This window comes from Oncorhynchus mykiss, chromosome 7, assembly GCF_013265735.2.
Source record: "Oncorhynchus mykiss isolate Arlee chromosome 7, USDA_OmykA_1.1, whole genome shotgun sequence".
Taxonomy (NCBI): Eukaryota; Metazoa; Chordata; class Actinopteri; order Salmoniformes; family Salmonidae; genus Oncorhynchus; species Oncorhynchus mykiss.
Genome location: NC_048571.1, coordinates 30,602,014 through 30,615,676, shown reverse-complemented (window position 1 = coordinate 30,615,676; position 13,663 = coordinate 30,602,014). Strand labels below are relative to the sequence as shown.

Here is a 13,663-nt window from a genome sequence, read left to right as displayed (position 1 = left end):
AGGCCATGGTGGCGAAGTAAATACAATATAGCAAGTAAAACACTGGAATGGTAGATTTGCAGTGGAAGAATGTGTAAAGTAGAGACATAAATAATGGGGTGCAAAGGAGCAAAATAAATAAATAAAGTAGGGAAAGAGGTAGTTGTTTGGGCTAAATTATTGATTGGCTATCTACAGGTGCAGTAATCTGTAAACTGCTCTGACAGCTGGTGCTTAAAGCTAGTGAGGGATATAAGTGTTTCCAGTTTCAGAGATTTTTGTAGTTCGTTCGGCCTACAAGGCCTACATAAACACGGCAAGAAACAAACAACATGAAATCAACACTCCATCCTACATTGATTGTTCAAAAACAGAGAAACCAGCAGGGAATTGATGGAAATATTTCAAAACAATTTCTTAATTTGAGCCCCTCAATTAATCTGACAATTATCAAGAATTATGTTTTGCTATTGTCTATATTTCCAGGCTATAGTAGAGTCAATTGTCATTCTTCTAAATGGATCATTAGCTTTCCAAGAAGCACATTTTTTGTGGAAGAAAATAATCCAGCCCAGAGAGCAATGGTCTTCGAGCTCAAACAATTGCATATAAACTATCCTTAAAGATGCACTATGCAGAAATCTCTATGCAGAAAATGCTCCAGATTGCTAAAATTCTAATAGTTCGTAAATTCAGATGATGTGACAAAACAAGGAAGTATAGTGTAGAGAATCATTGTACCATCGAAACCTCTGTGAGATATATTTTCCATAACCAAACATATTGTATTTTCAGCTGTTTGAAGGTGGTGTACAAAACTGAAAGTAAAAAATGCAAAAACAAAATTTTAGAACAGGAAGCACATAGAACATATCTAATGCCTCCTTGAATAGTGTTCAATGAGAATGAAAGATTGATAAGTCACACTTCTTTGTGAATTTGGTCAGGTTGCACAAAAAGTTACATATTGCAGATTGATAGAAAAGGCAGTGCAGGGTGACTTTTGAGAGCTAAGAAAATATGCCCCTGGAGTAAGCCTATTAGTAAGGTCTTTATTAATGTTCTTTTCTTTTAACTACTGCATATATTATTTCCCTGAAACACACACACACACACACACACACACACACATACACACGAGAGCACACAGAAACAGGCACACATTCGCCAGGACAAAGGCATGCACAGATTACACTCACAGATTTATTTTGATTTTGAAAGCCTTGGAAAAAAACTCAAAGGCAACTTAATTGGGCTTTTAAATTTACTGCCGGTTCTGGAATGGATTTAGGTCAATTTCACATTAACCAAATTGCAGCTGCTGGCCATGATGCTCAGAGCAGAGTTTGTGATGGTCTGTGAATAACAGCATTTGGCATCTGTGCAAAAGAAACTTAAGAACACTTGTATGTTTACATAACAAGCCTTGGTGCCATTGTACATTGTCCTACTGCTGGCAACTCTGCTATTCATTCTTGTCCACTATGATGCCGATGCAGAGCACGTGGGTCTCCTTGATTGCTCGAGACAGCTCAAGTCAGTCATGTTCGACCATGGCAAGCCTTGACACAACTGCAACAGAAAAGTGTTGCTTATTTCCTTGGTTAAATTCAATACTTTCACATAAGTTGTTATTGACGAGGAGGCTAAACCGGTGGAAAAGAGATGGGAAAACCAGAGTCAATCAATGCCTCATTGGCATTTTCCCTCATGACTTTATATCAGCATAAAACCATTTATCATGGCTTGCTGCCCTTGGAGTGTGTGGGGTCCAACCTCAAAGTGATATCCTGTTGTTTACACCTCAGTGAGCATGTTTACAGAGTATTGGATTTTTACTTACAATCGTCTCTCGGAAAATGTTCAATACATGATCATTTATCACTATATGGCTTTTTTTATTTTATATATTGACATATTTTTATATAATGGAGAGTGTCACACCTCTACTTCTGATGCATCATTCAATTACTTAACATGATACCTCTACGCCAGTTGTTTGAGCATGAAACTCTCCTTTTTCCATCAGTGGAGAGAAGAGGCAGGGGGTCTCCATTGATTTACCTGTACCACTCAGCTGTGTTAGTTAGGACACTGGATGGCCATTCAATTGGCATTGTGTAAAGCTATAGCTAACTTAGCTTAGTTGTGGGCTTGGATCCGTGAAGTTATTAGGTTTCTCTGAGGTTAAAGCAGGGGTGAAACTCATTTTGCCCCTCATTGAGTATTTGGGGGCCGCATTCGGTATTCAATGAGGTCCGGAGGGCTGCACTGATATTTCATCGCAGTCAAAATTTGCAGAATGGATAGAGAAGTACTGTACATCGTTACTCCCTGACTGGGGCCGGACTACCACTGGGGCCCAGTAAGTTTTATATTTCTATTTACACTTTGTCATAAGGCTTAGATAAAATGTCGTAATTTTGAAGCTAATTTCCTGCAAGTGTACACTTTTTGCCATGAGGCTTTGCTGTTTTTTTGCTAATCTCAAGATTTTGTTCACATTTTGCCATGAGACTGAGGGGAAATGTTGCTGTTTTAAAGCTGTACTGAACAAAAATATAAAATAACATGTAAAGTGTTGGTCCCATGTTTCATGAGTTGAAATAAAATATCCCAGAAAGGTTCCATACGCACAAAAGCATATTTCTCTCAACTTTATTGCACAAATTTGTTTACATCCCTGTTGTGAATATTTATCCTAAATCAAGATCATCCATCCACCTTACAGGCATGGCATATCAAAAAGCTGATTAAACAGCATGATCATTACACGGTTGCACCTTGTCCTGGGGACAATAAAAAGCCACTCTAAAATGTGCAGTTTTGTCACACAACACAACGCCACACACAACGCCACACACTCAGGTTTTGAGGGAGTGTGCAATTGGCATGCTGATTGCAGGAATGTACACCAGAACTGTTGCCAGATCATTTGAATGTTAATTTCTCTACCATGAGCCACCTCCAAAATGTAGAGAATTTGGCAGTACGTCCAACCGGCCTCACAACCTCAGACCATGTGTAACGACACAAGCCCAGAACTTCTACATTCGGCTTCTTTACCTGTAGGATCGTCTGAGACCAGCCACCGAGACAGCTGATGAAACTGAGGAGTATTTCTGTCTGTAATTAAGCCCTGTTGTGGGGAAAAACTCATTCTGATTGGCTGGACCTGGCTCCCAAGTGGGTGTGCCTATGCTGCGATACTGCCAGGTCATGTGAAATCTATAGATTAGGGCCTAATTCATTTATTTAAATTGACTGATTTCCATATATAAACTGTAACTCAGTAAAATCATTGCAATTCTTGCATGTAGCGTTTATATTGTTGTTCAGTATAATTTCCTGTGATTCTACAGATATTGCTATCATATAATATTTTGGGGGTTTGGTGGCCTCATGGAGGTCGGGGACCTCGGGGCTTGTGCCCTGCGTACCCGTACCTGTGGTAAGCAGGCCTTGTCTCTGACTGTCTAGCTTAAATTTCGGTGATCATTAGCAAGTTGGACACAGTCAATAAACTGTATAAATGTACTAGATCCATTATAATTTCTACACAGTTTCGATTTGGTTTTAGTCATTTTAAAATAAATTGAGGTTTACTCAAACTACACGTGGGCTGGATTTTGTGGGCCGTATGTTTGACACCCTTGGGTTAAAGACTTCCTGATGCCAAAATACCCTCTGTAACTCTTTCAACCAGGATTTAGGGCCTATTAAATAGGCTGGTACAAATAATTGACTGGGATTGTGTGATACTCTGTTGCACACTTTACTTGGCTTAGCATTGTGAGGATGTCCAGAACTCATTTAACAGTTTTCTATGGTGCTTTTTGCCAATGTTGATTATTTTAGGTACAGTATAGCAAATGTCTTTCTTTAGCAAAGGCTCTTGGCACCACCTTTTTTGCATCATCTGCAGGGTACAAGCAACATAAAACAATTCAAATGTCTGTAAATGAAAACCAAATGCAAGGTTTTTTCCATGTACTGTAGAATAGGATGCAGAATATGATGCATGTTAAATGGAAATAGCATGATTTTGAGGCCTATCAGTAACTTTACCATTTGTACCTCTGGGGGTACATTTGGTGGGTAAATACAACTTTACCATTTGTACCTCTGGGGGTACGTTTAGTGGGTAAATACAGTTTGATCATATTATTATTTCACAGGAAAACATAGGATTAGCTTTGTGTGGCCACTCATTATGTTCATTATGTGACTCCTCACAAGGTTTTACATAATGAAGCCCAGGCGTCCCCATAAGGTCATAACCTGCAGTTGTAAACGTCAGATCCTGCAACTCCTCCGGCACATATGTAAAATCATGGCCCAGTATTCCCAAAGGTTCCTTCGAATGAGGACAATGGATTTTCACTGCTCTTCAGCGCGTAGCCATGCATCGTCCCAAAAGGGCTGGCCTGCTTGGTGGACTTCTTTTAGACTTTTTTCTAAAGATGTGGATCCGCCCCTGCCTGATTCCATATCTTAAACATTGCCCGACCACATGATCTGGTTGATATTTCTCTGTCGATTAGCAGGCAACAAGTGAGGAGCAGCTTTGAAGCTTGCAGGAAAAAGGGGGAGATAAACGTTGATCCTGACAATCAGAAACTACAGAGGGTAAGTAAGTCTGGAAGCTTTAATAGCTTTTCCATCTTTGAAGGCTGTGGAAGACAAATCAACCAGCAAAACATTTTGGTGAAAACTGAAACTGCACAGTGTCTCTACTTTTTTTAGAGGCTGAAGATCAGTCTCTGAAAGAGAATTGACTTTATTTAGGTGGACATACAAAAGCAAAAACGTTCATATTTAATGGGACGAATAAAACTAGAGTGGATACTGACTGCGAAATGAGTAGATGTTGCATTGACATGTGACACCGAACCAACTCAGCACTTTTGTCAAATTAATACTGCTCCATAAATAATGCTAATACATCTCTGAAATAAAGACATCTCTTCAAAAGTTTTCAACACATTATGAATGGATTAAAAAAAATAATAATTTGTAGGGTGGAAGCCATCTACGCATTGGATTATTACGCTTATACAAAGCAAAAGGCTTTGCATGTGTTACTTTCTTTTAAAAGTTACCCAAATCAATACATGCATTATAACAGTAGCAATAACATTACATTCAATTAAATCCTGATTAACATAGTTTTGTTTAGCATATTTTTAAAGATCTATCTCAGTAACCCAGCATATGCCTAGTTAAATAAAGGTTCAATTAAGAATTAAATAAAGAAAAAAATATGGGCAAACAATTAAAATTATTTGTGGAGTAAAGATAATATCAACCAACAAACATCTTAAACATCTTAAATTGAGCACATTACTTACACTTGGACATATAGTAAGTTAACATATTTTGTCCATGCTATATTTTCTTAAAGTTAATGGCAATACAATTCATAGAAGGTATTTAAAAAGTACCTCCCTTCTAGATTAATTTATGTTAGATAGTCAGCTTTGTTTTGATTTATGTATAAGTATTACATTTTGGAATATACTTTGAATATTCCCTCCATAATATTAGACTGAAAATCCTACCCACACAGGGTGAAAATCCACCATGTCATCCTAACAAAAATGTGGTTATAGTTATTGTATTTGCAAACAAGCTGCCAGTATTAAATGTATTTCCATAAATTTCCTGTAATGGTTCACCTCACATTCTTGTTGTAAATTTCATTATAACTAGGTATTACGATTTCATATATATATATATATATATATATATATATATATATATATATATATATATATATATATATATATATATATATATAAACTAAACTAGAGACATTTAGAGGAATTCATACAGATTTTCAATCATGAAACAATTTATTCTAGCTCTACACATTTTTAGAGACACTTTAAGGGGTGGTTTCCCGGACAGATTCTTCATTGAGTTGGATATTCAGTCCAGGACTAGGCTTAGTCTGTGTCCAGGAAACAGCCCCTAGTTGTCTATTTGAAGACTATTATGGAGACGACTTCCATGCATACAGTTTTCATCTAATTTTATAAATAAGAAGCAGCTCTGCTTGACTAGGCAGAGGCTCCCACAGAAAGCTTCATCCAAGCTGAAAGAAACCGTACAGTGAAGTTATGCTGAGGACATGCTGTACAGTCAAAACAATCAAAGACCTGAGATTGTTTTCAAAATGTTCCCGTTGTTGCACTGTTTTAGCAACTGCATGTTGGATACAATTACAGAGTAGGTCTAGATATCTATCTTTAAACATCAATGTAAAGCTTTATATAAGAAGTGGATATGTTCTGAGTGGAATAATAGCAAGAAAACTAAGTTGGTTTGACCATGACATTTGTTTGTAGGCTATATTCACACTTATTGACCGTTTTTGGCTGCTTTGTGTGATGTATTGTTGTTTCTACCTTCTTGCCCTTTGTGCTGTTGTCTGTGCCCAATAATGTTTGTACCATGTTTTGTGCTGCTACCATGTTGTGTTGCTACCATGTTGTTATGTTGTGTTGCTACCATGCTGTGTTGTCATGTGCTGCTGCCTTGCTATGTTGTTGTCTTAGGTCTCTCTTTATGTAGTGTTGTGTTACCTCTCTTGTCTTTGTCCTATATTTATATTTTATTTTTAATCCCAGCCCCCTTCCCTGCAGGCCTTTTTCCGTTTGGTAGGCCGTCATTGTAAATAATAATTTGTTCTTAACTGACTTGCCTAGTTAAATAAAGGTTAAATAAAAATAAATAAATAAAATCAAATATCCTTATAAATTATTTGATTATTTTTTATAAATGTTTGTACTGGATATTATTAGATGTGAATCTTATTGCATGGTTTTGCTGTGCATGTGCTAGAGTAGTCAGTTTTGTGCCAAGTATAGTTCAGTTTCTATACAATAACAATCTTGAACTGCTGTGTAAATTATGTGACATTCAAATTCCATATCTGTTATGACTATGTGTGCAACCACAATACAGTCACAATGGGCTCTTATAGTCTTCTAACACTCTGTCCTCACTACAGTCCTCAGGCCCACCTTGCTGACAGAAAAGCACTGTGATGAATTCCCTGTTTCTCCTGAGCTGTCTAAGCTCCACCTGGTTTCTTATAGTGTACTCACACATGATACTGGAGGAAAAGCTCTACACCAATAAGTCTTCTTCCTCGGTTCTACAGCATGGGAGCCTGTCAGATGCACCACCCATCGTCATTGTAGGTCAGTTAATCCTTAGGTTTGGCATATAATCAGTATTTGGAATAAAAAAAAAGGTTGCTAGATGTTTTCTAGAAAAACTATCTCTGCATTCCTTGATATGCGCTGCTATATTGTGTCATTTTGTTGTTGTTATTACAGGATACATTTTGCTCAGGCATATTTAAGTATTCCAAGGTTGACTTCAAAACCCAAACCGACAATATGACTGTAACACCAATCTTGATAAGCTGCTACATTATATACCAAATAAAAATAGATGTAATAGACATATTTATATACCTTAAACACATGTCAAATCTATTTATTTTTCAGAGTTACCCAAAACCGCAAAGAAGAAAAAAAACAAGAAACCAAGAAAGGTAAACTATGCTGTGAAAATAAGTGTCTAGCCTACATTATTCATGTTTGTATCATATTGTTAAGTTAGTGGACATATTTAAAGTTTAAAATACACATAGCCAATAGTGTAAAAAGGTTTATTGAGACATATTGAATGAAAAAACATTTCAGCGCATATGCAGGCACCATGATGATAAGTATGAGAGTGAAGTGGTAACACTTTTATTAACATGTGGGTACTAGGGTACATTAATTAACATGAGTAAATGCAGGAGTTAACATTAATTCATACATCATTAATTAATGCATTTACAAAGCAATTTATATTCTTATATTGACAAGACTATTACTAAAGACATGATGACACATGATGACACATATAAAGAGGTGAAAATGGCTTCAAATGGCTTGTTTTGTTGGCAACTTTTCTCCCTTTGCTAAGGAGTACCCTTAGTAAGGCTTTATAAAGTGCTGTATGTCATTCATAATTAGTTAACTATAGCATTTATTAATGTTAATTGGTGTACCCATAGTGTGCAGGCCGAGGCTAAATCGTCAACCTTCTTCCGCAGAACAAATTCAACGTCAAAAACAAGCGTCCACCTCCTCCCCCCAACTGCGTGCCATTGTGGGGAAGCTGCAAAACCCCCGATAATGTGTGTTGTGAGCACTGCGCTTTCTGCCACTGCCGCCTCTTCAAGACTGTGTGCTATTGTCGAATGGGTAACCCGCAGTGTTGAAGACATAACAGAGGATATTGGCATATTCACAAGGAGAGTAAATGTCACTTTTGTTATAAATAAGAATATAATATGTTTCTGAACACTTCTATGTTTCTGAACACTTCTATATTCATGTGGATGCTACCATGATTATGGATAATTATGATTATGGATAATCGTGAATGAATCATGAATAATGGGGTGTGTGAAAGTTTCAGAGGCATAAGTATCATACACGCCAAAAAAGGCTAACCTCTGTTATTGGTAATAGTGAGAGGTTAGCATGTTTTGGGGATATGATCTTTCTGCCTCTGTTACTTTCTCACTCATCATTGATCACGATTCATTCATGATTATCCGTAATCATGGTAGGATTCACAATAATGTTGAAGCAATGAGAAAAATATTATATTCTTATTTACAATAAAAGTGACTCCAAAATGGCACATTACATTATTTACCATTCATTTTTATTGGGCACAACATAATCCAAAACAAGTTTCTAGGGTCACAAGCATGATGTAGTCATTGTGTGTTGGAATTTGGGACTAAATACTAAACTTTTGACTACTTTAATACACTATAAGTGAATTTGTCCAAATACTTACACAATGACAACTTCAAATGGGGGGACTAGATGCATAAAGTGCTTTCATTTCTAAATGGTAAAACAGATATCTATGAAAATAACCACAAAAAAAGGTAATATTGTGTACTGTCGCCTCAAATGAAACATTTGAACTCAAATCCAAAATGCTGGAGTATAGACCCAAGTTAAAAGATTTCGCTTCACTGTCCAAATAAACACATAAGGGAGTGTGTGTACATGAAGCAGCACGCAAGTCTTTTCATGAAATGAGTGCTTTTTGCCTATTTTAAGTAGGAATTGTGCAAAAATATTGCATTTTAAAAGCCTGTTATATTAAATGATGTGCCATTTCATAGAGAACATGGAACATTTAATGAATCAACTTTTTTTATATAAATAAAGACTTGCTAAAGTGCCAAACTTCAGCATTTTGATATGTCCCTCTGTGCATCCTCTGTGAATTCTAGGAAGATTTTAATCCACTCAACGCCATTTTCTCCAAGTGTTCACCATCATGGTAAAGCCTTTGTCAAAGCAACAAAGGCTTTACAATTACAAAGTCATTTCTGAAGATTATTATTCATTTCATGTTATTAATTATTCATTTTAAGGAGAAAAAAAAAACCTGTCCCTCATTTTAAGGTCAACCCAGTTAGGTGAACTGAACTCTTGTTTTAATATGGTGAAACTATTCCTATTGAAAAAATATTTTATCTAAAGAGACATTAACCATCTAATATTCAAATCAAAGTGTAAAGGCAAAGGAGCTGGTCCGACTCTTTTTGGCCATTTTCTGGTGTTTTGTGGTGGAAAACCGAGCAGGTTGAGCATAACACGTCAACCCTGTTACCCATAGATCAAATCAGATTTTGCGCCGAATACAACAGGTAGACCTTACCGTGAAATGCTTACTTACAACCCCTTAACCAACAATGCAGTTAAGAAAATAGTGTTAAGAAAATAGTTACTAAATAAACTAGAGTAAAAAATAACACAATAAAATAACAATAATGAGGCTATATGCAGGGGGTACCGGTACCGTGTCAATGTGCCGGGGTACACGTTAGTCGAGGTAATTTATACATGTAGGTAGGGTTAAAGATAGACAGGCTAGAAATGTTTGAACTATTTCAATATTTTTGTGAAGCTTGCATTCAATTGCCCCTCGTAGCACACAATCCTGCCACAAGAGGATTTATGTTTGATTTAAGATTAAGTTGTCAACCCTGTTATGGTCAACCCTGTTACTTTATTTGGCACTTACTATGGCCATTTTTTTTTATTTAACCTCTTGAGATGGGAATTTATTTTCATTAAGTTGAGCATGTCCTCTTTATGGAAGAATGTTAAAATTAGGTTAAATAAAATGTTATTTCACCAAGTTACACTATTCAAAAGGCACCTAATTGGTGCAACGAACCACATCATGACAGTGCTGTACATGTGGCAGTGTGTAGGATTTCCAGTCTTGAATAGTTTTCAAGTCCAGGGGCCCAATTGTCTGGTTCTTTGATAAAATGTGGCAAGCACTTTAAAAGAGGTACAAATTGTGTTCCCCTACCTGGTTTTCATATATTGATGCTGCTAGTGTTCACAAGCTCAGAATGATCAGCAGTTTAGTATTGCATGCATCTGATGGTTTTACCTATAGCACAAACAATTAAACTACCACTGGAGAAATACAAATGTTTTATAGCTCTATATTAGTATGGCATGTGATTTACAGAAATACAAACTGCCAAAGGCACTCCAGGAGCCAAAATGTCTGTTTTTTTATATTTATTTTAACTGTACAATATTTACAGCGAGGTATTTTCTGTTGGCCAACAGTATTTTGTTTTCTCTGGCAAAATGGCTTGTATTAACACTATTATTTTAACGCTGTAATGAAAAATCGAAACACAGATTTTTAAATACATTTCTATCTGCATGTTTGGTAACTTGATGTATGTTAATTGTAGTTATCTTCACATTTAAACACATTTGAACTCTTGAGCTTGTTAAGATCATGGCTGTGAATCGTAACCCTCCAGCAGTACTGGACGCCTGGTTTCTATTGCACTTGTGTTGCGCCCACTAAGTCCACACGCTACAACAATTTTTCACTTCTCATCAGTTCATCATGTTTGTTTGATATTGTTCTGGATGTCACCTCGGATTAATTGTATAAGGACAATTGCAGAACACTTGCTAGCTTCTTTGACCCTGCAAAGTCTTGGTTACCAAAGGCACATTTATGTATAGCCTCTTTAAGGTATCGGTATGGGTCCTTGACTTTGGGGGGTGCAAAATCTTTGGGAGTGTGGGGGTTCTGGGTGAGCTCCCCCAGAAAATGTTTTGGATATTTGTAACAATTTTCATGCAATTCTACATTGTTTCTTAACAAGGGGGAATCCATATCTATTTTTGGGGGGCTTTGCCACAACAAATGATATTGAAAAGTGTTTTAATGACTAGATTACTAATCTACTTCCTTCCCTGAAAATACAACCCCAAATAATTTATTGACAGGTCTGAAACCCTATCAACTCTGTGACTCTCGCAAATATATTGCTCCTCTTCTGACAAGCCCACTCACAGTTATAGATTGATAGGACAAATTGTTAGGAATGTGTGCAGGATAACGCATAAAAATGAGAGGAATAATATGGTTTTACACAATAAGGATTTGAATGTTGTACTTGGTAGATTAAGAAAAAGCATTACATTTGTATTGTCTTTTTGTCACAAATAAAGTGATCACAACAATGTGGTACAATTGTGAACTTTGATTTATCTTTCTCAATAAAGCAGAGGCAGTGTAATATGTTAGGGCATTGAACAAGAACGGTTAACTTTCTCAATATGGTGGTGTTATCTGGTGGGGAATTGAACTCAAGAAGTGTCAACTTGAAAATGCTAACTGGAGTTATGCACTGAAGTTTGGGCATTGATTATGTTCACATAAAAACAAATATTTCAAACGTATTATGAATTTATCATTATCATTATCAAATTACATTTTTGGGGGAACTATACAGTGCCTTCGGAATGTATTCAGATCCCTTGACTTTTTCCACATTTTGTTACGTTACAGCCTTATTCTAAAACAGGTGTTTGCAAATGTATATATATATAAAAAAAAAAATACCTTACTTCCATAAGTTTTTAGACCCTTTGCTATGAGACTGGATTGTGTCGAGGCACGAATCTGGGGAAGGGTACCAAAATATTTCTGCAGCATTGAAGGTCCCCAAGAACACAGTGGCCTCCATCATTCTTAAATGGAAGAAGTTTGGAACCACCAAGACTCTTCCTAGAGCTGGCCACCCGGCCAAACTGAGCAATTGGGGGAGAAGGGCCTTGGTCAGGGAGGTGACCAAGAATCCGATGGTCAGTTTGACAGAGCTCTACAGTTCCTCTGTGGAGATGGGAGAACCTTCCAGAACAACCATCTCTACAGCGCTCCACCAATCAGGCCTTTATGGTAGAGTGGCAAGACAGAAGCTACTCCTCAGTAAAAGGCACATGACTGCCCACTTGGAGTTTGCCAAAAGGCACCTAAAGACCCTCAGACCATAAGAAACAAGATTCTATGGTCTGATGAAACCAAGGTTGAAATTCCTGGAGGAAACCTGGCACCATCGTGGTGGCAGCATCATGCTGTGGGGATGTTTTTCGTCGGCAGGGACTGGGAGACTAGTCAGGATCGAGGGAAAGATGAATGGAGCAAAGTACACAGGGATCCTTGATGAAAAACTGCTCCAGAGCGCTCAGGACCTCAGACTGGGGCAAAGGTTCACTTTCCAACAGGACAATGACCCTAAGCACATAGCCAAAACAATGCAGGAGTGGCTTCGGGACAAGTCTCGGAATGTCTTTGAGTGGCCCAGCCAGAGCCCGGACTAGAACCCGATCGAACATCTGTGGAGAGACCTGAAAATAGCTGTTCCGCGACGCTCCCCATCCAACCTGACAGAGCTTGAGAGGATCTACAGAGAAGAATGGGAGAAACTCCCCAAATACAGGTGTGCCAAGCTTGTAGCGTCATACCCAAGAAGACTCAATGCTGAAATTGCTGCCAAAGGTGCATCAAAAAAGTACTGAGTAAAGGGTCTGAATACTTATGTAAATGTAATATTTCATTTTTTTTTATTATTATTTTTTTATAAATTAGCAAACATTTCTGAAAATCTGTTTTTTCTTTGTCATTATGGGGTTTTGTGTGTAGATATATTAGCGGGGGAAAAAACAATTGAATCAATGTTAGAATAAGGCTGTAACATATATATATATTTTTTAAAGTCAAGGGGTCTGAATACTTTCCAAAGGCACTGTATCCATAAATTGCAGCTATTTTTTAAGTAGCTCTGATAATATGGGTCATATTTGAACAGTTTGAGCTTGAGCAGCGGTCTCCAACCTTTTCTTTCATGAAGGCCCCTTCATACAAAAAAAATAAATAATTGTGAGCTACTTGTACGCAGCCTGCATATTTTGTTATTTTGTAGGCATAATTTGATGACTAGAAACGAAGAACAGCACTGCATACATAATTGAGTTAAAACCACACATTTTGAACAAAAATTATTCTACTGAAGGCCACTTTGAGAATCTTGTATTTTTAAGATGAGAGAAAATAGAAGGGTTTTACATTTGAACAAATCTGTAGCCTGCTGAACTAGGCTACTATAAATTATTTTCCAATAATTTTTTGTTAGTAACTCTGTTTATTAGTGGCCTTTTGAACAACAACGAAAGTGAGTTGGCTACCTATTTGACAGCAAATCATGAAGGAACAGAATAATCATGAAAAGTATGAGGAATAACAAAAGTGAAGTGTCAGC

General features: G+C 37.1%; 1 protein-coding gene across 1 annotated transcript; it reads left to right on the top strand.

The window, feature by feature from the left end:
• The first annotated feature begins 4,457 nt into the window (after nt 1-4,457).
• On the top strand, nt 4,458-11,580 carry LOC110527646 (agouti-signaling protein). Its single transcript, XM_021609055.2, has 4 exons — nt 4,458-4,608; nt 6,995-7,187; nt 7,500-7,546; nt 8,099-11,580. The coding sequence occupies exons 2-4, from the start codon at nt 7,031-7,033 to the stop codon at nt 8,264-8,266; spliced, it is 372 nt and encodes a 123-aa protein (XP_021464730.2). The 5' UTR covers nt 4,458-4,608; nt 6,995-7,030; the 3' UTR covers nt 8,267-11,580.
• Nucleotides 11,581-13,663: the final 2,083 nt, after the last annotated feature.

Coding starts and splice junctions, on each gene's coding strand:
- LOC110527646 (XM_021609055.2), top strand. CDS start 7,031: ATGAATTCCCTGTTTCTCCTGAGCTGTCTAAGCTCCACCTGGTTTCTT. Junction 7,188..7,499: donor ACCACCCATCGTCATTGTAG/GTCAGTTAATCC, acceptor TTTATTTTTCAG/AGTTACCCAAAACCGCAAAG. Junction 7,547..8,098: donor AAAACAAGAAACCAAGAAAG/GTAAACTATGCT, acceptor CTTCTTCCGCAG/AACAAATTCAACGTCAAAAA.